At 60.7% G+C, this 26,206-nt stretch overlaps 1 protein-coding gene across 3 annotated transcripts; it reads right to left on the bottom strand.

Moving 5' to 3' along the window:
- Positions 1-991: 991 nt before the first annotated feature.
- On the bottom strand, positions 992-25,717 carry LOC105469765 (solute carrier family 22 member 18). Of its 3 annotated transcripts, XM_011721288.3 has the most exons (11): positions 23,977-24,113; positions 22,840-23,114; positions 18,215-18,312; positions 17,190-17,350; positions 16,814-16,946; positions 8,949-9,067; positions 7,648-7,755; positions 6,351-6,451; positions 4,168-4,269; positions 3,817-3,937; positions 1,169-1,409 (listed from the first exon to the last, which is right to left on the bottom strand). In XM_011721288.3, exons 2-11 carry the CDS (start codon positions 22,981-22,983, stop codon positions 1,222-1,224), a joined length of 1,275 nt encoding a protein of 424 aa, XP_011719590.1. In that variant the 5' UTR covers positions 22,984-23,114; positions 23,977-24,113; the 3' UTR covers positions 1,169-1,221. The 3 variants fall into 3 exon arrangements, with proteins under 3 accessions (XP_024644870.2, XP_011719587.2, XP_011719590.1); XM_024789102.2 differs by lacking the exons at positions 6,351-6,451; positions 23,977-24,113 and adding an exon at positions 25,655-25,717 and having other exon boundaries at positions 992-1,409; XM_011721285.2 differs by lacking the exon at positions 6,351-6,451 and having other exon boundaries at positions 992-1,409.
- Positions 25,718-26,206: the final 489 nt, after the last annotated feature.

The raw sequence follows: 26,206 nt of genomic DNA, 5'->3' as shown, positions 1-26,206 counted from the left end.
GTTGGGAACGGTGCACAAGAGCGATCTAGGTTGAGCACTCCCCATGAGAACCTAATACCTGATGATCTGGGGTGAAACAGTTTCATCTTGCCCAGCCACATCTGTGGAAAAACTGTCTTCCATGAAACTGGTCCCTGGTGCAGAAAATGTTGGGGGCCATCGAGCTATAGGTCAAAGAGGCTGAGAGAAGGGGACACCAGAGGAGTTCTGGGGTTCGGGAGGCTGGCAGTGTGTGGTGCAGTTCTGGGGTTCGGGTGGCTGGCAGCCTCCCTGGTGCAGTTCTGGGGTTCGGGTGGCTGGCCGTGTCTGGTGTTCTGGGGTTCATGTGGCTGGCAATATCTGGTGCAGTTCTGGGGTTCGGGTGGCTGGCAGTGTCTGGTGCAGCTCTGGGGTTCGGGAGGCTGGCAGTGTGTGGTGCAGTTCTGGGGTTCGGGTGGCTGGCAGCCTCCCTGGTGCAGTTCCGGGAACAGGGTTTGGGTTTGTGCGCTGGGCTGTTCAGCAGAGTGAGGGCATTTTTCCTGCCATCTAGGAACGCCTCAGTTCCCTGACCTTTTTTTTTTTTTTTTTTTTTTTTTTTTTGAGACAGAGTCTTGCTCTGCTGCCAGGCTGGAATGCAATGGTGGGATCTCAGCTCACTGCAACCTCTGCCTCCTGGGTTCAAGCGATTCTCCTGCCTCAGCTTCCCAAGTAGCTGGGACTATAGGCGTGCACCACCTCACCCAGCTAATTTTTTAAAAAATATTTTTAGTAAAGCAAGAATTTCACCATGTTGGCCAGGATGGTTTCCATCTCTTGACCTCATGATCCGCCTGCCTCAGCCTCCCAAAGTGCTGGGATTACAGGCGTGAGCCACTGCGCCCAGCCAGGTTCCCTGATCTTTTAAAGAAACCTGTTTCTGCTTTTGGGCAGGCACACTGTGGGCGGGGGTTGGGCAGTGAGCTCCCCATTGCTCCGGGTGTGAGCAAGAGCTGTGTGTGTGGCAGCAGGGGAACTCCTTTGTGGGCGGACTGTACTAATAACGGTGAGCCAATTTGGGTGATTCTGTCCTTCCCAGAGCTTTGCCCAGCTGTAGGCCCCCTCCTCTAGGAAGCCCTCCAGCCCCGAGGCCCCATCCCTCACTGAAGGACACAGGCAGACCATGCGACAGCCTGCAGAAACCAGACCGGAAGAGGTTGGAGGGATTTAGTAGGAGTTTATTGCCAGTCTGTGTCTGGGCAGCAGTCACCGGACTTTGTCCTTCCTCTGGGGCATAGGTTTCCTCCAGAGGACCAGAAGGACAAGGACATTGATAGCAACCTGCACGTGGCCGAAGACAGGGACGCCAAAGCTTCGGTACAGGAAGCCGCCGACGGTGGGCCCCAGCGTTCGGAGCAGTGGCTGCACAGATGCACAGAGGCCCAGCATGGCCCCTGGGGGGTGCATGGGGGTAGTCAGGCCCTGGGCAGCTCCCTGGGCCGGCTGCCCACTTCCTGGACACAGCCATGACCTCTCATCTCTCCTGACCCATCCCAACCTCACGGTGCAGTCTGCACCTTGCATAGTCTGGTGAAATACTCCCCCAAACACCCCTCCTTTCCACCTGCTGGCTTCTAACCTCCAGTCCCCCACTCCCTGCCACCTGCCCAGCCTTTGGAGCAAATGCAGCTCTCTCCACCCACTGGGCCATTCCCCGAGGACCTCTCAGCCATGCAGGGGGCTGCACAGGGTGCTTCCCGGGGCACTGGGCTGAGTCTCTTCCCTGCTCCAGAAAGTTTTCAAGCACAGGAGGAGCCTGGGAATGGGGCCACAGGTCACCGCAGCAGGCCCCGCCCTGCCAGGCTTGCCAAGGGAGATGGCATCTGTGCCTGGGGCCCGGAACCTCCCGCCCAGGGTGTCAGGGAGCTGGCTCTCACGGCTCTTTCCCAGGGTGCCTGCCACCACCGAGGGCTGGTGATGCAGTGGGGAGGCTAAGCCTGGCCTGTGAGACACCGTTGGGGCTTGAGTTCAGAGTGGGCATGACACCCCACCCCCATAGCCCCTCCTGGCCATCAGCCCCTCCTCCAGCCGCCCCCCTGCGGAGCTCCTACTACTCCAGGAACTCCTCCCACAGGGGGCTTTGGGAGCCCGTGCAGAGCCCCTCCACCTGCCCCTCCTGCAGCCCCAGCAAGACTGAGCCGCTTCCCAGGCTCCCCGGACAGCCCACACCTGCGCGGCAGCCTGCTCTGTCCCTGACACCCCATCTCCACACCCCTCTGGCCAGCGACCCCCAGCATGGACAGGCACATGGGCACTATCTGTGGCTGTTGTCAACACTCGGGCAACATGGGGGCAGCATTCACTGAACGGAGGACCCCCCAGGCCTCCAGCTGGGAGGACACTCTCTGCCTCTGGTCCCGTGCCCAGAGGGTCTCTGGCTCCAGGGACTTCAGAGCCCAGGTCTCCTGGAGTTGGAAATCCCGGGGCTGGTCAGCTGTGATGAGGAGCTGGCCAGGCCCCACCTGGGCTCAGGACCCAGTGTGGAGGATCATTAAGAGCAGCCTCTTCTGCAGACACAGGGTGCAGTTCCTGCCCCTTCTGTCCTCTGCCCCCTCTGTCGCTGGGTTTCCAGGCTGCTGCTGGGAACCAGGTGCTGGCTCCTTCCAGGCCAGGGGTGGTGTCTGTGCATGATGTGACCCAGTGGCCTGGGCCGGGTCTCCCTCAGCCTCCAGGGGTCTCTTCCCAGCCAGACCTGGTCCTTATCTCCCCAGGCCTTCCTCTCCTGTGCCCTCCTCCTGGCCTCTCCCAAGTGCTGCCCAACCTCCTCCAGGAAGCCCTCCTGGTTCAGCCCGCATCAGCCCATGCACCGTGGAGTCACAGTCCTGGAAGGCCTTAGAGGTTCCCAGGCAGTCCTGAGAAGAGGCCTGTCCTTTGCGGCCCGGCCACATCCAGGCCTCTAGACCTCGGTCTGCTGCCTCCCAGACAGGCAAGTGCATGGAGAGTCAGATGTGTACCCTGAGCTTCCTGGCTTTGCTGCTGGGGAGTCCTGGAAGAATCTCCAGTACTGCAAATGACTCCCTGACTCCTTTGACCTCAACCAGCCCACAGGAGCCTCCTGCACTGGCTAGTGTGTAGCCACACTGTGCCTGGGGTGGGGCAGGAGCCTGGGTACCATTGGGCCCAGGGCACCCTCAGTCTGCTTGAGGGGCTTTCTTAGGCCTCAAGAAAGAAAGCTGGGTCCGAAGTGGGGGCTGGGGGATCTATGTCTGGGGTACCTGTGTCCCCGCAGTGACCTAGGGGCTTCCTGGGTTTAATTACTGCTGTGCATTCATTCACTCACTCATTCCTTCAGGAAGCTCCTGAGCACTTGTGTGCCTGCCTCCATGCTGGGGGAGGGCCCAGAAGTCCCTGGGGCCTCCAGGTCTGGCAGGCAAGGCCCTTAGGTGCTTCTCAGGGCCAAGCCAACTGCCACCTCTGGGCAGCCCCCTCCCAGGCCCCTGGCCTGCCCTCAGCTGGGCTAGGTGGTAGGGCAGGAGTCTCATGCAGGACCCAGGCTGTGCGCCTTACCCACCCCACAGAGACCCCAGGCCCCCCACTCCACACACTCCACCCACCCCACACAGACCCCAGGCCTCCCACCCTACCCACCCCACACAGACCTTAGGTCGCACACCCCACACACTCCACCCAACCCACACAGACCCCAGGCCCCCCACTCCACACACTCCACCCACCCCACACAGACCCCAGGCCTCCCACCCTACCCACCCCACACAGACCTTAGGCTGCCCACCCCAACCCCACTAGGTAGCTCCTAGGGCTTCCCGGAGGAGGCTGCCCCACCAGCTGGCCACAGCTCACCTGTGTCCGAGGCGGAGACGGCCTTGGTCAGCATGCTGTCGGTGACCACATTGAGTGTGCAGAGGCTGAACACCAGGCCGGGTACCAGGAGGCAGAAGTGGAAGACGCTGGACATCCAGGCCTGGGACGGCAGGCGGGGCCGAGCTGAGTGGGGGCCTCACGGGACCAGGCTCCTCTCTGGGGTCTTACCTGTCCCTCTCCACCCTGACTGCTGCCCCTGCTGAAGAGCTGGCCCTGGGTGGGTGTGGAGGGGTGGAGGCGGCCCCAGGGGCTCAAGCACAGATGGCACCGCCCAAGTGGCCTTGCCCAGTGAGAGGGTCAGGTGAGGGGCCCAAAGCGAGGAGCCCTCACCATGGCCAGTCCCACCGCGATGAAGGCCAGCACGCTGGCCCGGAGCAGCGCCTCCTCCGAGAAGTGGCTGCTCAGCTGTCCGATGACCAGGCCCTGGGTCACCTAGACCAGACAGAGAGGATAGAAGTGGGTATGGGAGAGGCGAGGGAGGGGCGTCTGGACTGTGGCCAGCCCCCCAAGCAGGGGACCTCCAGACTGGCCTTTGGTGGCCAGGGCCCCTCTGCAGAGAAGGCCCCTCAGCATCTGCAAGCCCCGGGGTCTCTCCCCACCCTGCCAGCAGTGACTGCGTCAGGATGGGTCTGAGGTCCCTGAGGAGATGGGGCTCCTCTCCACAGGGAGGAAGGAAAGGCCCACACCAGGGACACCAGGGATGGACCCAGTGGGACAGGCTCGGCCGCAGGCTGCTCCCAGGCCAGGGCGAGGCTCCCTGTTGGGTCGTCTCAGCTCCTCCACCGAGCAGGGTGTGCTGGGCCAAAGCACCTGGGAGTGCAGGGGTGGCCCCCGCTGGAGGAGTTCCTGGGCTCAGTATCTGCCTGGAGGGCAGGCCCAGCCTGCAGCACCTCCGCAGGGCACTAGTCACTCTCCCCACTTCCCGCCGGGCAGAACAGAAATTGCTTCCAACAGGAATCATAAATGGTTTAAAAATCTTACCTTCACACTTGCTTTATCTTAGGGTTTTTGGGGATTTTAACACGTTTTTAAAAGGAAGAGCTGGCAAGTTTCACTTCGTGCAATGCGCTTAGGAGTAGCTCACGGTGAGTGCCGTGAAGGACCTCAAGCCAGGACTCAGACACCAAGGCCAGAAGCCTATTTGTGTTGCGTCTCAATTTACCCAATAAGTTTTAAAAAGCTTGAACTTAGGAGCCCTGCAGGTTATGACATGAACCTGGAGCTAACAAGCCTGTCCCTGGCCGGACGTGGGGCCTGGGGGCTACTCTGCGGGCCTCTCCTTCCCCTCCTCAGCCTCCTCTCCTGCTGCTCAGCCTGTGTCGGGGTCCCCAGGCCTCACCTCACTCCTTCCCCGTCCCTGGGCAGTTCACCAGGCCCAGTTCCTGCGAGGGTGTCCCGATAGTGTTGGTTACCACCCCAGCTCTGTCTCAGGCAGGGGCCCTACTGCAGCCATGGCAGGCCCAAGTGCCCCACAACACAGGCTAATGACTGCAGTGTCCAGCCCAGCTGCAGACTTCAGCCAGGGTCTGGCTAATCATCCTTCCCTGCAGTGAGCTGGGCGCAGCCTGTTCAGAACAGGCCCCATGGCACCAGCCCCGGATTGTTACTATTATTGTTGCTGTTGTTGTTTTTCTGTTTATCTCTTTTTACCCTGCCAGGGTGGCTCCTCCTGGCCCACAAAACCGAGGCCCTCCCTGCCCACGGTGGGGGTCTAGCCCCTCCCAGGAGCAGCTATTTTAGCACTAGTCTAGTCCTGGGTCCAGAGGCTGAAGAGCAGATGACTTGGAGGTGCCAGGAATGCCACAGGCTTCCGGAGAGGCCGAAAGCCCCTGCCCCCACCCCAGCGGGTCCCAGAATAGCCCCCGCCCCGTGCTCTGGCTGTCAGGCGGCCATCCCGGGTGGCGGCACGTCATCACCTGTCCCCACCACCCCAGGGTCTGGTCCAGATGCCCAGAGGAGCTGGTGGTGGAGGTGGCTCGCCCTGGCCTGGTAGCTGAGCGGTTCTTGGGGGGCAGACAGGACACCTGCCGCATCGGAGCTGCCAGGGTTTCAGGGCATTCTTCCATGACAGCGTGGCCTCTGAGGGCTGGCATCTTGCTCCTGTGAGACCTCCAAAGGGGCCCACACTGGTCTAAGCACTTTGCCCACTTTGCCATGTTAGGTCATTTCATCTGCCAAGGACCCTGCAAGGCGGGCACTTTGGCCTCATGGGACAGATATGGAGCGGTTGGGAGACTTGCTGTGGTCACACAGCTGGTGGGCAGGTGGGCTGCCACAGACCCCAGCTGGCTGCCCATCAGAGGCCAGAGTCCACTGTCCTCACAGCGTGCCCACCACTGCAGCTGGCTCTGCCTCCCTGGCCTGTATGCCTGGTTCCCTGTGGGCCCTGACATGTACCAGATGGGAGGCCAAGGGCTCGCCAGCCTCCACCGGGGAGGAGCCTCTACTCTCAGAGGCCTGCCCCACTGGAGACCCCTGCCATGCCCCCCAGGAGGCCCTGTGTACCCACTCACCATCTGGAGGAGCCCGAAGAAGGACATGAGGTAGCCAGCTTGGGCGGCCTCCAGCTGGAAGAAGTCCATGGAGATGATGGAGAACATGACCATGAAGAGCCCTGAGCCGGGGCAGGGGAATGGGGTGAGCACCCCCACACCCCGGCCTTGGTGCCCACCTCCCTCCCACCTCAGCAGCCTGGCCAATCAGGGTGTCTGGGTCCTGGCCGGTGACTGGTTCAGGGAGGGGCCTGTGATGCCAGCCGGACCAAAGAGACCCTTCCCTGGGATTCTGCCAGATCCCTGGTGTGGGAAATGCCTCCCATGCAGTTGCTAAGCTCTGGACTGTGAGCGGGAAGGTACTGGAAGGGAGGGACCCAGGGCTGACCATGTGGGAGGATTTGGCCCCAAGACCCACTATGGCTGTCTATTATAACAGCCCTCAAAGTCACATCTGCAATCCCAGCACTTTGGGAGGCGAAGGAGGGGGGACTGATTGAGGCCAGGAGTTTGGGACCAGCCTGGAAAACATAGTGAGACCCTGTCTCTACAAACAGTTAAATTAGCTGAGGGTGGTGGCGCATGCCTGTAGTCACAGCTCCTCGGGAGGCTGAGACAGGAGGATTGCTTGAGCCTGTGAGGTGGAGCCTGCAGTGAGCTGAGATCATGCCACCGCACAGCAGCCTGGGCAGTGGTCTCAAAAAACAGGCCCTCAAAGGGCCTGTTACTGAGGTTAGTAACTTGGGTTCCAGTTTTGAGAACCAACAGAGCTGGCCTGGGTGGGCTGGGTAGGACAGAGGCCGGGGCCAGTCAGAGTGCTGAGGGCCTGTTCTCCATCCTGCTTCCTGGCATCCCAGTTAGAGGAGCCCAGGCCGGGCTTCTGAGGGACAGGGCTGCTCCTGGGCTTGTCCATGGCTCGCTATCCTATCTGTGGTCTGTGACAGCCTAGGGTCTGCTGGGCCAGCATGCTTCAGAAGGTGGTGTTGACACTCAGACTTGCTGTCCCTGCGTCTCAGGCTGTCTGCAGAGCACGTGGGGCCACAGGGTAGGAGGGTGAAGAGCTGAGGAGTATGCAGGGATGCATGGCTGCGAGCCAGGCCCTCTGCCTGTGGGGACCCTCCCTGGGATGTGCAGCTGCACAGTGTGGAGGGGCTGGAAGGAGGCAGGAAAGACCCTTTTCTGCCTTCCTCCCGCTCCTGCCTGCTCTACCACATCTGCGTGGACCTGTGGGACACGGGCCAGAGGAAGGGCTAGGCCCTGGCCGCAGCTGGAACTCTGCCAGGCTCTGGCCGCCGTCGGGGCAGTAGTTGGGGCTCACCTGTGGGGAAGTTGGAGGCCACCTTGACCAGGAAGATCCTCGGGACATCTGGCAGCCGCAGCAGGGAGGCGATGGCCTTCAGGTCAAACACACTGGCCCGGGGGCCGCCTGGCACGGAGAGGCCATTGTCCCAATGCCCACCCCTCACCCAGCTGCAGGCCTCGCCGCTGCTAGGCTCCTGTTGCGTCCCCCTGGGTACAGCTTCCTTCCTTGGCTTCAGTGCCACTCACTTGTGGGAATGGGAGCTGGTGATGCTCCCAGCCCCGAGGTGGGCACCGCCCCTCAGCATACTGCCACGCATTCCTAAGGGCCCCCTGAATCCCCAGAGGCACTCAGGAAAAGCATTCTCTGCATGCAGGTAGCCTGGCCTCAACCTGGGCTTGTAGGGGTGCAGGCCTATGGCAGTCCCTGAACAAGGGACCAATAGCTGCTTCCTGTATGGTCCTGGCCTGGGACCTGGGGCCGAGCATGACCAGGCCACCAGCCCAGAGGAAGACAATGGCAACGCTGCGCCCCTCTCTGTGGCCACAAGTCACCGCGGTGGCCTGGCCAACTGGACACCTTCGAGTGCAGAGCCGCGGGTCCCCAGCCCGGCTCACCGCATTCTTCCTCGCTATTTCCCCAGGGGCTCCTGCCTCTCTGGCTCTGCTGTGTTTGCCACAGGCGGAGCTCCACCTGGCCCTCCCCCTGGACTTTCTAGGTTAATTCCATCACAGCCTCCTGTCCCAGGATGACCCCAGGTGGGTCCCTCCATCCCAGGCTGAACTCTTAGTCCCTAGGCACCGAGGCATGGGTCCTGCCACGTGCCTGGCACTCAGGGGCTGGGTTCAGCAGGGGGCCAGCCTTCAGGGGAGCCCCTCTGAGGAGCCTTGGCCTCTCCTCGTGGGACCAGCCTGACCATCCTCTGCCCTCCACCAATCAGTGCCCTTTGGGCAGAACCCTCACCTCTCCCTGGACACTCAGAGCCTTGGAAGCCTTACTGATCCACCCACCCTGTTGGGGGTCCCTCCTGGTCCTCCCCAGGCCTCTCTGAGCCTCCCCTCCTAATGCCTTCCCTGTGTGGGCCTCCCCCCTCTCTGGGCCTCCCTGCTTGCCGGAGCCCCACTTCCACTTCTTCATGACCACACCTCACTTGGCTCCTATGATGTCAGCAGCTGGGAGGGGTTCAAGGAAGTTAGGAGGGTGTGAGTAGCCCCCAGATTTCCCCTCAGGCCCCTGTGCCCCTTGGCTGGAGCATGTAGGCCTAGCCAGTGCCACCCATAGACCCAGCATCTGGGCAGGGTTTACCTGGTGGGGCTTACCTGGCGGTGGAGTCTGAGTGTCAGTTTTGGTCCCTTTGGTGCTGGCGGGGATGCAGGTGAAGCTGAGGATAGCTCCCAGGAGGGTGGCCAGGGCAGCCAGGATGGCCGGGCACTGAATCCTGCGGGCAACAGTCTTGGCTGCACAGGGCGCGGGTCCCAGGGCCCAGGCGCCTCAGCCACATCCCCCAACCTGCGCCTTCAGTCACACTAAAATAGCTTAAAAACGACTCCCACATCTCCACAGTCTGTGGCCCAAAAAGCAGGGACTGGGACCCTCAGAGCACATTTATTAGGTGATGGATGAAGGAACGGGTAGGGCGCTCACTATCCCTGACCCTCACCACACCATGCAGGCCCCGGCAGCCCCTGTGGGTAGCAGGCAGCAGATCCTCCCAGGGACAGCAGCTCCCTGGCTGGTCAAGGTCAGGAGGGGCTCCAAAGGGCCAGCCTGGTCTGCGTGCCCTTGGGAGGGGCTCTCCGAGACCTCGGCACCTGTGCTGTGTCACGGGGATGGCCATGCTGCCTCCCCAGAGTGGGCACCGGTGGGCCTGGCACTCAGCAGGCCCTCAGAAATCACCTCCCCTCCTGTCAGACCCCTCCCCACTTTCCAGAGTGGGTGGGGCATGCTGGGCCTGGTGGGGGCTTTGGGCTGGGATCCCAGAGCCTTGCAAAGCTGCAGATGTGCCCCTCAGGCTGCTTTGCCACGTTCCCACTTGCCTGGGCCACTACCAAGGCCGGTGACTCTGGCTCTGCTGTCAGCTTCCCTGCCATGAGTCCCCACCTGGAAACTCGGCCTGTGATTCTCCTGGAAGGAACCAGCAGACTTTGTCACCTGGGAACACAGGCACGTGGAGCTGGCTGTTCCGACTGTCACCTTTGCCTCCTGGGGGCTGAACCAGCCCCCTCCCCTCAGGAGAGACAGGAGGAAATCGGGGCTTCCTACTGAGCTCGCTTGTAAGGCCTCCAGGCCTGTGCCGGACTGCCACAGCCTCCCTCTCAGCAGCTGAGCAAACTCCTATACAGCCTGTAAGGGCCCCTCTTGGTGAGGCCCCAGCCTTCCTTCCCAGACAGCATGCCATCTGAGAAGGACTCACTTTACCAGTTGGCTAGAATCTGGCCCCTGAGGGCAGGTGGGCTGGGGTGGGACCCTGCATGGAGACCGCAGTGATCATCCGATGATTGGAGAGATGTGTGAGCCGGTCACACAGGCAGCACAAGTTCTGCCCCAACCTCAACAGAGCCTCCAAATCTGCCCTGGCCAGGGCCTCAGGGCACAGACACCAGGAGGGGTCAGGATCCTGGAAGATGCCCTTGCACCCGAAAACAAGGCCAGCCATAGGCCACCGTGTCCCCACCAAGGAGTTCAAAGAAAGGACTTTCCTCCGCCCCCCTTCACCACAGCCACACGTGCATGCAGATATGCACACACGCACACATACACACACGTGCACATACACACACGTGCGCACACACACATACACACGCGTGCACACACGCACAATACACGCACGTGCACACGCACACACATGCACACATGCACACATGCACACATACACACATGCACACACGTGCACACACACATGCACACACACGCACACATGCACACATACACATGTGCACACGCACACACATGCACATATGCACACATGCACACACGCACACACGCACACACACACACACGTGCACACGCACACATACATGCACACACGCACATGCACACATGCAAACTTGTACACATGCATTGACATGCACCTGTTTGCCAGAGCAAGGAAGGGACTTGGTGCCACACTGACTAGGACCGTCAGTGGGGCCACCTCTGGGTCCAGAGAGTCTGGGCATTGGCCACCCCTCATTTCTCAGGCAGGACCCCTGAGCTCACATCAGTCTGGGATGGGCCGGCACATCCACCCGGCCTGTGCTGCTGCCCCCGCCAATCCATCAGGGCAGCTCTGACCTCTGCAGCACCCATGGCCCAGGACGTCACCTACTCGGGCTTTCTGGCTGCTGGGTTTCTGCAAGAATGGGCCCTTCCTTTGGGAAAATGCCAGGGAAGGGGCAGGGGTGGGCTAGGGCCCCACGGCTTGTCCCTCCAGCTGGGAGGGACACCCGGCCCCTGTGGCCAGCCCCAGAGAGAAGGGCCCTTTCTTTGGGATCCTGGCCTCAGAGGCCTGCATGTCACATCTCAGGGTCTGGCTGGGCAGGGGCAAAACCTGCCTTCTTTGCCAGATGCCCCAGAAGCACACGGCAGCAGAGGCACCACTTCGATGGCTATTTTAGGAGGCTGGTGACAAGCAAGGCGTGGTGGCAGGGATCCAGGCCCTCGAGTGGTGGTGGGCAAACCAAAGGCCAGTGCTGCTGTGGGCAACAGGAGAGCCTGGGACTGGGGGACCCTGGAGGGCCCCAGGAGGGAGGGAGTCAGGGCCGCAACTGTGCTGGGGGCTGCAGGTGGCTGCTGGGGGAGAGGCAGGCTGTCCTTCCCCAGTCAGAGCTCTCTCCTGCTCTCCACAAACAAATTGCCGGGAGGGAAACGGGAGTGGGAAGGAAATCCAGCACGTTGTCCTCAACCCTGGGGCTTCTGCACGCCGGACAGCCTGGGCATCCCCCAGCACCCTGAGCACAGTGCAGTCAGTCCCTCCTGCTCAGTCCCCCTCAACCTCACCCCGATCTGCCAGATGCAGGGGCACCAGGGGTGCATCCAACACTTTTATCAATGGAGCCACGACCAGCAAGATGGGGACAGGTTAATTTGTCTGTCCTCCCCTCCTCTTTCGGTTGAATGTATTACAGGAGTGTCTATCTGGACACATAGATGCTGCTGAAAGGACACTGGACACGACTCAGGAGACCCAGAGCCTCTGTCCCTTCTCTGCCGCTCACCAGCTAGGTGACCTCCTTTCTTTATATGCAAATATGGGCTGGGCTCACAGCTGCCACTGCCCCTCACTCTCCTGTTCTGGGGCCCCTCTGGACCTGCGGGGCCCAGTCCACCTGCATCCCGCCCACCAACTGCAGCCCACACCTGACGCTGCCCAGACAGCAGGGGGTGGAGCTGGCTTTCAGCCGTGTCTCCAGGAACCTCTGGTGAAGTCTGGACTCCTGTGTGGTCTACAGTAACAAGCCCTCATCAAGCCTCACCTTGCTCTGAGGCTCTGAGAGGGGACACACAAGGTGACAACATATGCCCAGGTCATTCTGCTGCCAGGAGCAAACCCACAGGTGGGGCCAAGGCTGGATCAGCTGGGACCTGGCTTCACGGGACACCTAGCTCATAAGAGGACGGGGCAGGGGGGCGTACAGAGCGTCCCTGGATGTCCAGCCCAGGGCCGGGAGAAGTCACCCATGCCCCAGGATGCTGCAGTTAGAACCATGTTTGAAAAAGAACATCTTGCCATGCCACTCCTAACTCAATTGCCCTCTGGCTTCCAGGGTGCCCCAGAAGGTCCTAAAGGCCCCTCTGGCCAGACCCTTCCCAGTCCTTGTGTCTCCCAGTACCTGGTCCTCCCATTCCCCAAACACATAGCCCTCCAACCAAACCACAAGCTCCCTCCTGCCCCAAATGGGCTCTGAGACTGGAGTGACTCACAGGCCCAGCAGGAGGCCTGTCCGGCCCACTGCTCACCAGGGCTGTCCTGAGGGATGGCTGGGCCAGAACCATCTCAGCGGGGCCTGTTCCCTCCCTGCTGCGGGAAGAACAGAAAGAACCGGAGTGTCCTGGGCACTGGGAGGCACACGGACTAAGGCAGTGGCTGAGTCACCTGGCTGGGGTGGGAGCGGGCCCGGATCCCCCATATCCTGCTGCCCCCTCAGCTGCCTGCCAGCCCCTGCCCTGCGTCTCCCTGCCCCCAAGAGCTTCTTCCCTGTACAGCAGGTGCCCTGTTACAAGCGCCCCACACTCCTCAGCCTCTGCTCAGCATTTGGGGTGCCCTGTGTCATATGGGGTGCTGCTCACTTCCCCTCCACCCCCTCCTGCCCCTCTGAGCTCCGGTGCCCCGGCTTCTCATTTTTTCTCAGCTGGGCAGGGGTGTCCTGCCCACAGGGCCCTGGCACCCCCATAGGCATTGCCCTGATGGCTGCCTGTCCACCCAGAGAAGGCAAACTCCCTGCTGTCTGGCTCGGGATAGGACTCTACGGCCTCTCCCCATCCCTCCCCAGGCTGAGAGGATGGGCTCAGAATATGAGTCACAGAGCCACCCCCCACCCAGCGTGTGTGCAGTGACTCAGGTCCCGGGTCCCTCCCCAGGCCAGCCTGGCCTCTCAGCCCTGGGCTCTGGAGGCTGGGCCAAACCAGTTATACCAGTGCCCGCCCCCGCAGCCTGTGGGTGCCAAGTCCACTTCCTCCTCCCACCTGCTGCCCAGGTGGGTGTGGATGAGGCAGCACTGGGGCCTTTCAGGGGAATAGGATACATAGGTGGGTGGGCAGGGAGGGAGATCCCATGCACATCCTGCCTCGGTTTCCATTAAGGAAGAGCAGGAAGGCTGCAAGGCAGGGGGTGTCCACAGCTGCACCAGACTCCTGTCCTGCACTAGGCCAGGAGCCAGAGCAGGCTGGGGGCGTCAGGGCTGCCGGACCAAGAGGGCCAGGGGGCTGGCCCTTGACATGGGGCACCAGGCCTTGAAGCCTGGCCAGCACCTGGCCCCACTGCCTTTGGTGAGCCCCCAAGGAGGAGGTGTGGGCCTCCCTCACCCCATCTGGGTTGGACAAAGGCAGAGTACCAGCCACAAGCTCACCCCCGCAGCCCTCCCGTGTCACCACCACTCTGGGCAGCCAGCTCGTGCTACAGGGCCCAAGCAGCACCCCATGTCTTGGGCGTGGTATGAGGACCCTGAGGGAGTCCCACACTGCCTGGGCCTTGGACGGGGACTGGGGAGCTCCACGGAGGGAGCCCCACCATCTCCCGGGCCTCAGTTACCCCACCCATCAAAGGAAATGTCGCAGCTGGTCTGGTTATGAACCATCAAGGTTGTAAAGCGCCTCAGATCTTGGGATGAATGGAGGCAGGGAAGCGAATGGAATGTTCTGGCAGGTGTGGGCAGAGGTAGAGGCCGTCTTGGCAGCTACTGGGAGGGAGAGGGACATGAGTAGTGTCTTCTGGGTCAGCAGCTGGGATGGGGGAAAGGGCAGGTGAGGACAGGAGGGGACCTGTGGCCTGGTAGCTGGGCCTGCAGGAGGCGTGCATGCTGAGCTCTCCAGCATCATGGCCACACTCACCGCCTGAGCGAGCTCAGACCCTCCCAGCATCCTTGTGGGTAAGGGCAGGGGAGGGCCCACTTAATGGGTGAGGAAGGCTGGCCAGGGAAGGAGGCGGCAGCAGGCGGCTGGGCCCTGAGGCGGCAGAGTCCCCGGGGTGGGCAGCACCCTGGGAGGGCGGCCGCCCAGCTCAGCCACCTGCTGGGGCCCAGCGCTCCTCCCCGTGCCCTTCTCACGCCCTTCCTCGCCCCGGCCACCCTGGAGAGGCAGGCCCTGGGTAGTGCCGGCTCCCCATGCCTCACACCTGCCAGCCCCCTGGCTCCAGGGGGAGTGGTCCCTGCTGTCCCACCACAGCTGCCCACGCAAGTGCCCTAAGCCCCATCCTCCAGGGACACCCTACCAGCAATGTGCTTGACTCCCACATCAGCCCTTCCCTCTCCCCGGGACGCCTCCCCATGGCTCCTCCCGCCCTAAGCATAGCCTCCTGGACCCCTCTCTGCCCTCGTTTACAGCACGACTTCCCGAACCCCTCTCCTGTCTCCCCATTTCCCTTGACCCGTCTATTGCATGAGGCTTCTGCAGCTGGCACTGGCATGGGGGATGGGTGGTGCTCAGAACTGGGATGGCCTCCCTGCTGCAGATGCTGGGCCACTGTGGCTTCCTTGGCCACCAGTGGTAGAGGCACGGGTCCCTGACCCCCACAAATCCTGTGACCCTTGGCTCCCAGGACATGCTCCCTCCTCGCCTCCCAGCCCCAAAACATGAAGTGCTGGGGGGCGCAGGGCTCCAAGTCATCCATACTTGAAGATGCATCCCGTTTCTCCCCCTTATCTGGGTGCCTACTCAGTAGCTCCCTGGAGTGCCTGACAGGCACCCAGGCTGGGCCCGAACAAGACCCAAATCCCAGTGGTGCCCCAGGCTGCTTGGGCCTCTGCCCAAGGCTGCCAGTCTCCCCACAGTCAGGCACAGCCTTGACACTGCCATCTTGAGTTCACACCCACATCCCACCCACTGGCAGAACCAAGCCAGAATCTGCCCTCTGCTTTCTCTCACCACGATCACCTCTAGTCTGGCCACCATCCTCCCCAACCTGGGCCGGCACAATGGCTGCCTTACTCGTCTTCCTACAGGGGTGCTCACCCCCCATTCTCACCCCTGCTGTGCCACCCAGGGCACCCCGGCCTGGCGCCTGCCCCTCCTCCCTGCCTCCAGCCACACGGTCCCCTGGCTTCCACACTCAGGGCCTCTGTACCGTGGTTTCTTTGCCTCCTTCACCTGCTTCAGGCCTCGACTCAGATGCCACCTCCTCGGACAGTCCCTAGTGACCCCATCCATTGAGCCCCCCGTTCTGCTTTGTGACTTTTTGCTCCATGTAGCTCAGCCTGATGTTACGGGAATTCCTATCACATTCCATTCATCCCAGGGACTCAGCCTGTGTCGTCTGCTACTGTATTCTAGAACCAGAGTCCTGGGGGCAATGTTTAGGTGTTCGGACAAACTGCCCACCCCACCCTACTCCACCTCCTGCTCATAGCCATCAGCAGCCACTAGTCCCCAGCCCAGGCTCTAATGAAAATGCTGGGAGAACGTTCAGGGGCTCAAACAAGGCCTGCAGCACAGCCCTAGAGCCCTCCGGAGAAGGAAGTGTGCTAACAAGGCCACTGTGCCCTCCCGGCGCTGATCCCTGGGGCTGCGCCAGCGCCCAGTGGCCTCCACCATTGTTGGGGTTTGTCTCGAGGTCCTGGGGGTTCCTGGCCTGGGAACTGCGATCAGTTCATCCAGGACTGGAGAGCCTGCTGTCCACAGAAGTGCCTGCCTCATGCCAAGGGGCATCTCCAATGTGAGGGGGGTTCAGATGCCAGAAAGACTCCACTCCAGAATGGAGCCTCAGGGAAACTCACAGGCCAGCAGAGGGTGGGGGTCGCCAGCTGGCGCAGGGCCTGGGAGACCCCGGGTGTATAATACAAAGCTGGGGGCAGGGCACAGTTGTGACTTCATCTACTGTCCCAAGACCATGCCGCTACTATCAGGATTTACATTTCAGAGCTGAGGAAACTGAGTCAGGAAGAGCTCCCAGAAGGAGGCAGCAGATCCATGGATCCTCCTTATCCCGCCAGAGTCCCTGCTGTGGTCCCCCTCCCGGGGGCACCCTCCCTGGGCCACCCTCGCAGCCTCCAGGGACAGCTAGCAAGGGACCGTCAGGAGGCAAATGGGAAGCCTGGCATCCCCCCATCCTCCCGCTGCCCGCCTGGGCGCCCCCTGGACTCTCCACTCTGGGCACTGTCCCACAGCTCAGCCCCGCTGCCACAGCATCCCGGTCCCCGGGTGCTCCTGTCCCCAGCAGGAGGCTGCTGGGAGGCCTCCCTCCTCTCAGAGCCTCAGTTTCCCCAGCGTCCCAATGGGGCTGTGCGTGGACAGCTTCACAGTCAGTCGAGCCCCGGACAGCACTGAGACATCACCTGGCCCCATCCAGGGCCAGCTCGGGAGGTCAGGCCTAGGCCTAGCGCGGAGCCAGGTGTCCCCTTTAGCGACATCACGTGGCCACTCGTGCCCCCGCGGGTTCCCAGCCCAGCCCGCCCGACGAGCAAAAAGGGAAACCGAGGCCGAGAGGGGGCGGGGCCGACTCAGCCGCTGGCGTCCTGACCCGCAGCCTCTGTCCCGGGCCCCCGCCACTCACCCGTACGCGGAGACCAGAGTCCCGCCCAGCAGGGAGCCGAGGATGACGCCGACGCCGAAGCAGAGGCCGAGCCGGCCCAGGGCCGCAGGCCGCTCCTCCGGTGCAGACAGATCCGTGATGACCATCTGGGCAGCTGGGGACGGGGCGGGGGAGCTGAGCAGGGAAAGCCCCTCGGTGGGCCCCTCCCCCACCCACCTTCCCAAGCCCTTTCCACCACTGACCTGCCCTTCCACAAGCCTCGCCCCACGTCGCCCCCACCCCTGTCCAGCCCTTAGGGCCAGACCCCGCACGCACGCAGACCTCCCTGGCGGTGTCCTGGGTCCTCCGCAGGCTGCCCCTACCTGGCCCCACCTGGCCCCCAGTCCCCAGGCCCTACCTGGCAGCGTGTGCATGAGCGCTCCGGGCAGTCGCGAGGCGAAGAGCAGGTAGACCCCGGGCAGGGCCGGGCTGGAGGCGGCTGCCAGGAGCAGGTAGAGCGCCAAGGCAGCCAGGAAAGAGAGCGTGAGCGCCGCCCGCGCCCCGCGCTGGTCTGCGAACCTGGGGTCCAAGGGGTGGGTCAGACCCTCACGGAGGCAGTCACGTCTCCCCTTCCCCCCGTCCAGGGGCTGCCCAAGCGGCGCTGACCAGGGAGGCTGGAGTGCGGATGGGGATGGACGGCCGGGAGGCCTGGGCGGCTGCTGGGAGGCCTCCCTCCTCTCAGGGCCTCAGTTTCCCCAGCGTCCCAGTGGGGCTGTGTGCAGACAGCTTCACTGAGCTGGGAGTCTGACCCAGGGTACAAAGACCAACTCCGTGTAAAAATAAATGGTAGAATCCCAGAGGACCAAGGGATGGGCCGGTGTTTTACAGGAAGTGTTTCCCAGGTTGGGTCTGAGAAAGCAGAGCCTTTCTCCCTCCTGTTCTGAGCCACTGGAAACCCTCAGACCTCTGCCAGTCTGCTGCCTGCGGAACCCTTCATTTCCGCCTACCGGTTGCTCTGAAGAGGCAACTCCCATTATGTGTCCCTTGCTCCCCTGTCCGCTGTGGCTTGTGGAAGGATGTCCCCATCCCGTCCACGCTCAGTGTTCCCACAGCACTGAGACCCAGGGTGTATGGGGCCCCCAAAGTTCCTCCTGCCTGGTCTCAGCAGGCCTATGTATGGGCCCTTACAGCCACAAGGTGTTCGCCAATCACACTGTCTCTGTGGCCACAGCCAGGATTAGTGGAAGGCATGGGTGGGACACCCAGGGAGCCTACCGGGAGCCAAAGTTCTTCTGCACCCCCACCGGCCTGGGACCCAGAAGTGCCATCATCCCAGGGGGGTCTGGTATGGGGTCGGGGAACCTGGCCAGTCCGAGCCCATGGCGTCTGAGAAGGGGCCTGGGTCATTGTGGGGAGAGCCCCCTGTACACACACACACTGTACCTGCCAAACACTGGACCGCCCAGCAGCTGCAGCACCCCAAAGGTGGTTTGTAGGTAGCCAAAGGCAATGGAATCCAGGCCCAGTTTCCGAGACAGGTACTGAAACACAGGAGGGAGCCCAGAGGGAGGGGCTGGGAAAGACTGCAGGGCCTGGAATCTGGGGTTCCCGGATGGGCAGGAGGTGGCAGGGGACCAAGGGCCTGAGCTCTGTTGACTACACAATACGACTATCGAGGGGCCCTTCCCAGGGGGACCCTGCTCCTCCTCTCCTAGGCGGAAGCCTGTGGTGGCCTTTAGGGTCCTTGCTACTCCTCTCCTAGGCGGGAGCTCATGGTGGCCTCTAGGGTCCTTCCCCTCTGCAGGGCACACCTCAGAGAGGCACCTGACCCCCACCATTTTGTCTTCATTCATTCAAAACTTTGTGGGGAAGCCAGCAGCACTGTCCTGGCCAGCAACAGATTGTCCCAAGGCCCCCAAGTGACCTCCAAGAGGTGGCCTATTGCCCAGCAGCATACAGTCTGCTCTGTGAGGCTCCAGCCCCCCAGCCCCTTGGGAGGAGTAGGTCCATGACAGCATTCCTCCCAGGGACACCCTTCTATCTTGCCCTAATTCTCTGTGACTTTGGCCCCCCTGCAGCCACTCCTCCCCCTGCCCCTGCCTCTGAGTTCCCAACCCTCCTTCCAGTGATGTCACTTATTATGGGCTTCATTGTGTACCCCCCAAATTTATATGCCTTAACCCCCAGAACCTCAGAATGTGACATTCTTAGGAAACGGGGTCTTTACAGAGTTACTCGGGTCACAGTGAGGACATGAGGGGAGCCCTGATCTAATGTGACCGGTGTCCTCATTAGGAGGAGAATTTGGGACACAGACACACTCGGAGGGATGATGCTGTGAAAACCCATGGGAAGACAGAGTGATGTGGCCACAAGCCAAGGGATGTCCGGGCTCCCAGGGGCTGGAAGAGTTGGGAAGGCTCCTCCCCCGTGGGTTCCAGAAGGAGCCTTGATCTCACACTTCTGGCCTCCCAAACTGTGAGACAATAGGCTTCTGTTGCTCTAAGCCCCCAGGGTTTTGGATACTTTGTTACGGCAGCCCCAGATGCTAATACACTGCCCCCTCCCCCAACCCTGGACCTTTCCCTAAACTCAGTCTTGGGGTCCCACTCCCCTTCTTTCCACTGTCCCCCTTGATCCACAAGAATTCTCCCCGGTGCGCTTCAGTCCCAAGGGCAGTCAGTAACCCCTCCGTCCCCCAACCCCAGAGTCCTTCCTTCAGCTCCATCCCTGCTCCTGCAAGGATGGGAAAGTCCCCCTGTCTGCCAGGTCTCCCTTATGTTTGTGAGCTTGACCTGACAATCACCCCACATTCCCCTAGTAAACCTTTGCCTCCTCCATCCCTCCCCTCCCCTGTGCTGCTAGTGTGAGGATGCTGAGCCTCTCCCTTTTTTTTTTCCTTTTTTCTTTTTTTAATTATATTTTAAGTTCTAGGGTACATATACACAACGTGCAGGTTTGTTACATATGTATACATGTGCCAAGTTGGTGTGCTGCACCCATTAACTCATCATTTACATTAGGTATATCTCCTAATGCTATCCCTCCCCCATCCCTCAACCCCACGACAGGCCCTGGTGTGTGATGTTCCCCTTCCTGTGTCCAAGTGTTCTCATTGTTCAATTCCCACCTATGAGTGAGAACATGCGGTGTTTGACTTTCTGTCCTTGCAATAGTTTGCTCAGAATGATGGTTTCCAGCTTTATCCGTATACAAAGGAACTCATCCTTTTTATGGCTGCATAGTATTCTGTAGTTTAAATGTGCCACATTTTCTTAATCCAGTCTATCATTGATGGACATTTGGGTTGGTTCCAAGTCTTTGCTATTGTAAATAGTGCCATGATAAACATAACGTGTGCATGTGTCTTTATAGTAGCATGATTTATAATCCTTTGGGTATATACCCAGTCATGGGATTGCTGGGTCAAATGGTATTTCCAGTTCTAGATCCTTGAGGAATCCCCACACAGTCTTCCACAATGGTTGAACTAGTTTACAGTCCCACCAACAGTGTAAAAGTGTTCCTATTTCTCCACATCCTCTCCAGCACCTGCTGTTTCCTGACTTTTTAATGATCGCCATTCTAACTGGTGTGAGATGGTATCTCATTGTGCTTTTGATTTGCATTTCTCTGATGGCCAGTGATGATGAGCATTTTTTCATGTGTCTGTTGGCTGCATGAAGGTCTTCTTTTGAGAAGTGCCTGTTCATAGAGGATGCTGAGCTTCTCATCCCCATGCCTGCCCACCTGTCCTCGCCTACCCAAGTCATCCTCCCTGCCTGCATCACATGTCAACCTTTTGCCTCCTCAAGGGCAGGGCTCCCAATGCTCCTCTCTCCCTGTTTCTCTGCACAGTCCCCTTCTGTGGCGGTGCCCACTGGAGCAAGCTCCCAGTGCTCCACTCTCCCAGTTTCTCTGCACAATCCCCTTCTGGGGGATGTCCATTGGAGCAAGCTCACATCCTGTTACTTCTCTTGCCTTCTCTTGACCCTCCCCTACAGCTACTCCCACATATTTGCGGGCAGAGCTCTGAGCAGCTGCTTCACCTTGCAGCCTCCTCTCTTTCCATCTCTTTCCTTCTCTCCCAGCCCTTGGAGCAGGCCCCTGCCTCCTGCTGCCTCCCCTCTCCCCCAGGCCCCCATTGACCCCACACTGCTGCCTCCAGTGGTCTGCTTTGGCATGCCTCCCACTGGAGTGACAGTTACTTTGGTGGCTTCTTCCCTCCTCCACCATGGTCTGCGGCTCTGGGCTGTGCTGGGTCCTCCGCCCCTCTGCCACCACTGCCAGTTCCCCCAGCTCATCCGACCTCCAGCCTCCCTGCCCTCTGGGGGAGCCCACTCCATGACCATCTACTTGCTGCAGGGCCCCAGAGCCTCTGTGCTGAACTGCCTTGTGTCCAGCTCCCTTCGGCTCTCCACTGAGGTCTAAAATCATCTCAAACTCAACCCGTTCCCAACTGGGCTCCCATCTTTCCCCAAAGACTGCCTCTCCTCCTGTCCATGCCTCCTTCCTTATGGGCTCAGGCCGAAATCTTCAGCGCTCCCTGAGCCCTGCTTTCTCTCACACCCACAGCAATCTATTGACAACATATGCAAAATCCAGCCACCTCTCACCTGCTCCACGGCCATCACCAGCCCAGAGTTCTTTGAGCAGCAGGTGGGGTGTGGTCCTATTCTGGCCTCAACCTGTCCACTCTGGCCACTCTGGTCTCTCTACTGCCCCGGGGCCTCTCCTGCTTCCTTCCAGCCCTGCTCCAAGGTTGCCTTTTCTATGAGGAAGACCTCGCGCCTTTCCCACTGCAGCCCCCGTGTGTGCGGACCACCAGCTCCGAGGGGATGGACCGTTGAGGACTTTTACACTCTGCAGTATTTCAGGTTCTGACATCAGGGTCAGCTCCTGGGCACTCAGCACAGGGTTACACCCTACGAGAGTCGACGGGCGGCCGAAGCTACTCCACCCGTGTTCTGTACCCAGCTGTGGGAAGGGTTCTGACTTCTCATTCACTCTTCCCTGCACCAGCTCTACAGGGAGGGACTGTTATTACCATCTTATGATGAGAAAGCCAAGGCTCCTGTCCAGCCTTCCCCACTGGTAGGGAGGAGATTCAGGGCTTGACCCAAGCCATTTAGCAGGAGTGGGCGGGGCTCCTGAGGCACGGCCAGGAGGGATCCTTAGGTTCACCTTTGGGCTGGGAGCCTCTGCCAGGCCCGGAATCTTGCCAAAGGCCCATCCCCACTCCCACCCAGATGCCCAGGTCCAGGCTCTGAGGGCTGGAGAGCCCTCTGAGGAGGACAGCAGGTGTCTGAGCCCACGCCAGGCTTCCCAGAAGCAAACGCAGGAAGGCCTGGGCTTGGCCCTGATTCTGCCTGAGCTTCTTGGTGATGTGAGACTTTGTTCCCAAGCCTCTCCAGACTTGGTGAATATAATTTAATCATTACTATTACAGCCTCCAGAGCCACACACTGTGCTGTAGACTACTGAATGATACACTAAACTAACATGAATTTGCCAATGAAATTTGCCAATTTGGCAACAGAGATAATAAAATAAGACAGCATTTTATCTCCTGCATGAAAAAGCTTGAGATCAATTTGCTGCCACACATCATTTAGTGGACAACAGGGACCCAAGAGGACGGAGGGGAGAGGTAGAAGCTGCTGGCAGGTGCAAGGAGAGCCTCTCTGAGGGGTGAACTGCCCAGAACCAGATCAGATTGAACAGCCCATGGGGCAGGGACTCCAAAGGGCAAAGGCTGCCAGGTGAGAGGCAGGAGGAACAGCGCTAGGATGGTTTGAGGAGGTGCTGCCCCCAGGAGGGAAGTGGGGTGCCTCCCCATAGCTTCTCCCAGGGCTGGCACTGCAGCTGGAGCACACGACGTGCTGACAGGGGTCCAGAGGCAGAGTCCTTAACTTACTCAGCTTAAGTGTGGCGTGGGGTCCCAACCAGGAGGGACCCTGGCAGCATGAAGCCCCTATCCCCACTTTCTGCCACAGCCCGGATGGAAGGCAGGAGGAACAGCGGGACAGCCCTGGCTGGGGCTGCAGGGGCTGCGGTGTGTTACTCACTGGCACGACGGAGAACTGCATGAAGAGGCAGGTAAGTTCTATGGCGGCCAGCACGTAGGTGAGCAGGATGACTGAGGACCGGCCTAGAGCGCTCATCCTGCCAGGGGACTGGCCCTGGTCCCTGGGAGCCCAAGCTCCCTGCATCCTGGACGGGCACAGCAGGGAGACCCAGGAGAGATCCAAGCAGGAGGCTGGTGGAGCAGGGGCAAAAGTCCAGCTGATCTGGGCGGGGGTGCTGAGTCACTGGGTCCCAGGCAGCACCCGCCTGGCCTTGCCTGTAAGAGAGGACAGCACTGCAGGACTCCTCCCAGTGGAGCTCTTCCGCTACCTGGACTTTAGAGGACACATCAGGGCCCCCTCCTCTATTTTTGACAGCTCTGGTCTCCAGGCACACAGTCTCCATGGGAGGGGAGACAGGGACACGCTGCTCCACCCCACCCCTGCAGGTGGGCCAGGCTCAGTGCCCCGTTGCCCCATGGAAGGCACCATGCCCCACTTTTAGAGGGAGGCAGAGGCTCAGAGTGGTGGCTGGGTCCACCTCAAATCATCAGCACCTTCTGTTGGCCAGAGGGCTGATGTGGGTCCCTGTGCCTGGGGGGCCTCTGTAGGCCTCTGTAGCTGCACCTGTCCTCAACACAGTGCAGCTCTCAGGGAAGGTCCACCTTCCCCCGTGACCAGCAGCCAGAGGTCCAAGGGGCTTCTGGAATGGTCTTGGAGTGCGGACGGGAGACACAGCTCAGCCTTCCAGGCTCCCCAGGCAGGGTAGCTCTGCCTCACCTCCCACAGCGGAGTGCTGTCTTTCCCCCCTTCCCCGCCTGGCCCCCAACTGGTGGGAACTGGATTTTGCGGCTGCAGAGGCCTTTCTCAAATTTTGCCACATTCACACCTGACTGCACATCTGGGCCCCGAGGTACGGAGCCCAGGCCGGTGGGGCAGGGCGGGGAGACCCACTGAGGGCCCGGGAGCTGCGCCCAGCGCCCTCCCCCATCCCAGGATGCGGGGAGGCTGGGGGGAGCAGGGCAGCCGCAGCAGGCACGTCAGGGGCACCTCATTGGGCAGAGGCGCGACACTGCGCCGGAGTTCGGGGTTCGGGGTTCGGGGCTCAGGGGCCGCCCTCGCCGGAGTGTGCTCGGGTACCTGCCTTCGCAGGGGCGGGCTTGGGCACGGGTGCCGGTGGGGTGAGCGCTCCCGGGTGATCTCGGCACCCGTCCTTCCGGGGTGAGCCCGGGCCAGGCCCTTTCGGGGGATGACCTGGGACAGGGACCGCCCCTCTGGCTCTGAGTTCCCGCACTCGCCCTTTGCAATGGTTCCGGGAGCGCCCGTGCTGCGGTCTCTGAGCTCTCATTGGCCGAGCCCGCCCCTCCCCTCGAAGGACCCGCCCATGCCCCGCCCACCAGCAGGCCTGCCCGGTGCCCGGCTTCGCCCGCTCCAGCCCTCTCCAGCTTGGATCCAGGCTGCTGGAGTGGGCACTCTGACCCTCAGGCAGCACAGGTGTCCCCTCTGAACTCGAGGAGGGGCAGTGTGGGCAGGGGATGGGACCGGGAGATGGAGAGAAGGAGAGGATGGAGGGGAGGCAGGGGCGGGGAGAGGAGAGTGGAGGAATGAGGGGTTAGGGGAAGAAGTAAGGGGAGGTGGTAGAGGGTGTTGTGTAGCCTGGCCCTGCCAAGGGTCTGCACAGAGCCCCAGAAGAGTGACCAGGAGACAGGCGCAGTTCTGGGAACAGCTCTGGGCCCCTCCTCACTTCTCTCCCCAGACCCGGAGGCTGCTAGGAGCAGCTGAGAGCCCGCTTTTCCCCATTTCACCCTGCCTGCCACTTCCCCACCCTTGCAGGGGCCACCAGAGACGCAGGCACACAGGTAAACAGGCTTCATGCCGCCCTCCGCAGCAGGAGCCGCTTGAGCACACACACCACGTGCTGAGCACACTTGGCCCAGGCCCTGACCTTGGTCTGGGCACCATTCTCTGTGCCCCCTGACTGTCACTAAGGAGGGAGATGCTCACTCAGGACTCCTGCCCCACCTACCTGTGGCTGGGCACAGGCTCAAATGTCAAAACCAATGTCATGTGTCAATCATCACTCAACAGAACAGAAAACTGCAGGAGTGAGACAGGGTGAGACAGACACCGCAGAGGCAAGTGAGAGCCGGCCAAAATCCTGGTGGGCAGGGGGCCAGAGCCAGGTAGCCCAAGGCCGGCTGGTGAAGCTATTCTAAGTCATGTGGGAGTGGGTCAGGCTACCCTTGGTTCAGCAGCTCAGGTGTCGGGGATCAGAAAATAATACCCCAAAATGAAGCAGCTTCAGAAGCAGCTTCGGAAGCAAAAGGTTTTTTCTCTGACCTTCTCTTGCTCTGCTGTCTCTCAGCGCCATTCTTCCCCGAAGCAGGTCATAGAAACTAGAATCCATTTTCCCCAGGGCAGGTCGTAGAAATCGGAGCCGCCCTTTCCTCACAGCCAGACATCAAACCTAAAAATATTGCTCCACCTTTGTGTTCAGAAACTGGCCATAAAGAAATTATCTGACCTGCCTTGTTTGACTGTAGGGCATAAGACCCCATTCCAGGAGGGTCCTACCCCACTCCCAGAGGGAAGGAATGCTGCTCAGAAAGTTCAAGAAATCTAGACCAACAACCCTCACTGCGCTTCCCCTTGTGGTCCAGTAGCATTAGCGCAGGTCCTTTGATTAATCTGTGTTCCCTCATGGATGTCCATATTTTGTTGAGCCTAAGCATCAAAAATGGCAATTTTCCCCATATCTTTGGGTCTTCGTCCTGAAGGCTCCTGTTCACACACGTCAATAAATTTGGGGACCAAATACCTTTTGTCCAATGAATCCGCCTTCTGTGAGTTTGTTTCTCAGCAAGCCCACGGGTGCAGTGCCCTGCGCGAGGAGATTCCAGCTGAAACAGTGCAAATGTGTTTGCATCTGGAGTGTGTGTCCCCAGATCCTCTGCCAAGCTCGGTTTCAAGAATAGTCACCACTGGCCTCCCTGGGGACCTGGGGAGGGTGCAGTCAAGCTGAGAGCCCAGAGCCCAAAGTCGAGAGCCCAGCTCCAGCCAGGATTTCCTGGAAGGACTGCACAGAAAGGCCCGTAGAAGAAGGTGGGGGTGGGTGACAGGAGTCTCAGCGTGTCTTAGATTTGGGACTCCTGGGGGAGGATGGGCATCTACATGAACCCTTACTCCATGGGGCAGGTGTGAGGGACTGTCCCCAACAGCTTCCAGACGCCTCCTGGGTTCCCTGGGGAGGGCTTAGAGGGTGAAGCGGCAGAAGGAGATGGGATGAGTTACCAAACTGCCCAGAGGTGCGCGAGGGAGGCTGAGGGTCCTCTGGCGCTGAGGGGTGGCGGGGGTCCTGGGAACTTACACT

The sequence above is a fragment of the Macaca nemestrina genome, chromosome 12, assembly GCF_043159975.1.
Source record: "Macaca nemestrina isolate mMacNem1 chromosome 12, mMacNem.hap1, whole genome shotgun sequence".
NCBI classification, from domain to species: domain Eukaryota; kingdom Metazoa; phylum Chordata; class Mammalia; order Primates; family Cercopithecidae; genus Macaca; species Macaca nemestrina.
The sequence above is the reverse complement of the archived record's forward strand: the minus strand, read 5'-3'. Positions and strand labels throughout refer to the sequence as shown.

What these genes read in the sequence shown, in the direction of transcription:
- LOC105469765 (XM_024789102.2), bottom strand. Translation starts at nt 22,983, where the DNA reads ATGCAGGGAGCTTGGGCTCCCAGGGACCAGGGCCAGTCCCCTGGCAGG. An exon ending in GGCCTCCAACTTCCCCACAG is followed by an intron (nt 4,270 to 7,647) that starts GTGAGCCCCAAC and finishes TGTCTGGTCTAG; the next exon opens with GTGACCCAGGGCCTGGTCAT. An exon ending in TCGCGGTGGGACTGGCCATG is followed by an intron (nt 3,938 to 4,167) that starts GTGAGGGCTCCT and finishes CTGCCGTCCCAG; the next exon opens with GCCTGGATGTCCAGCGTCTT.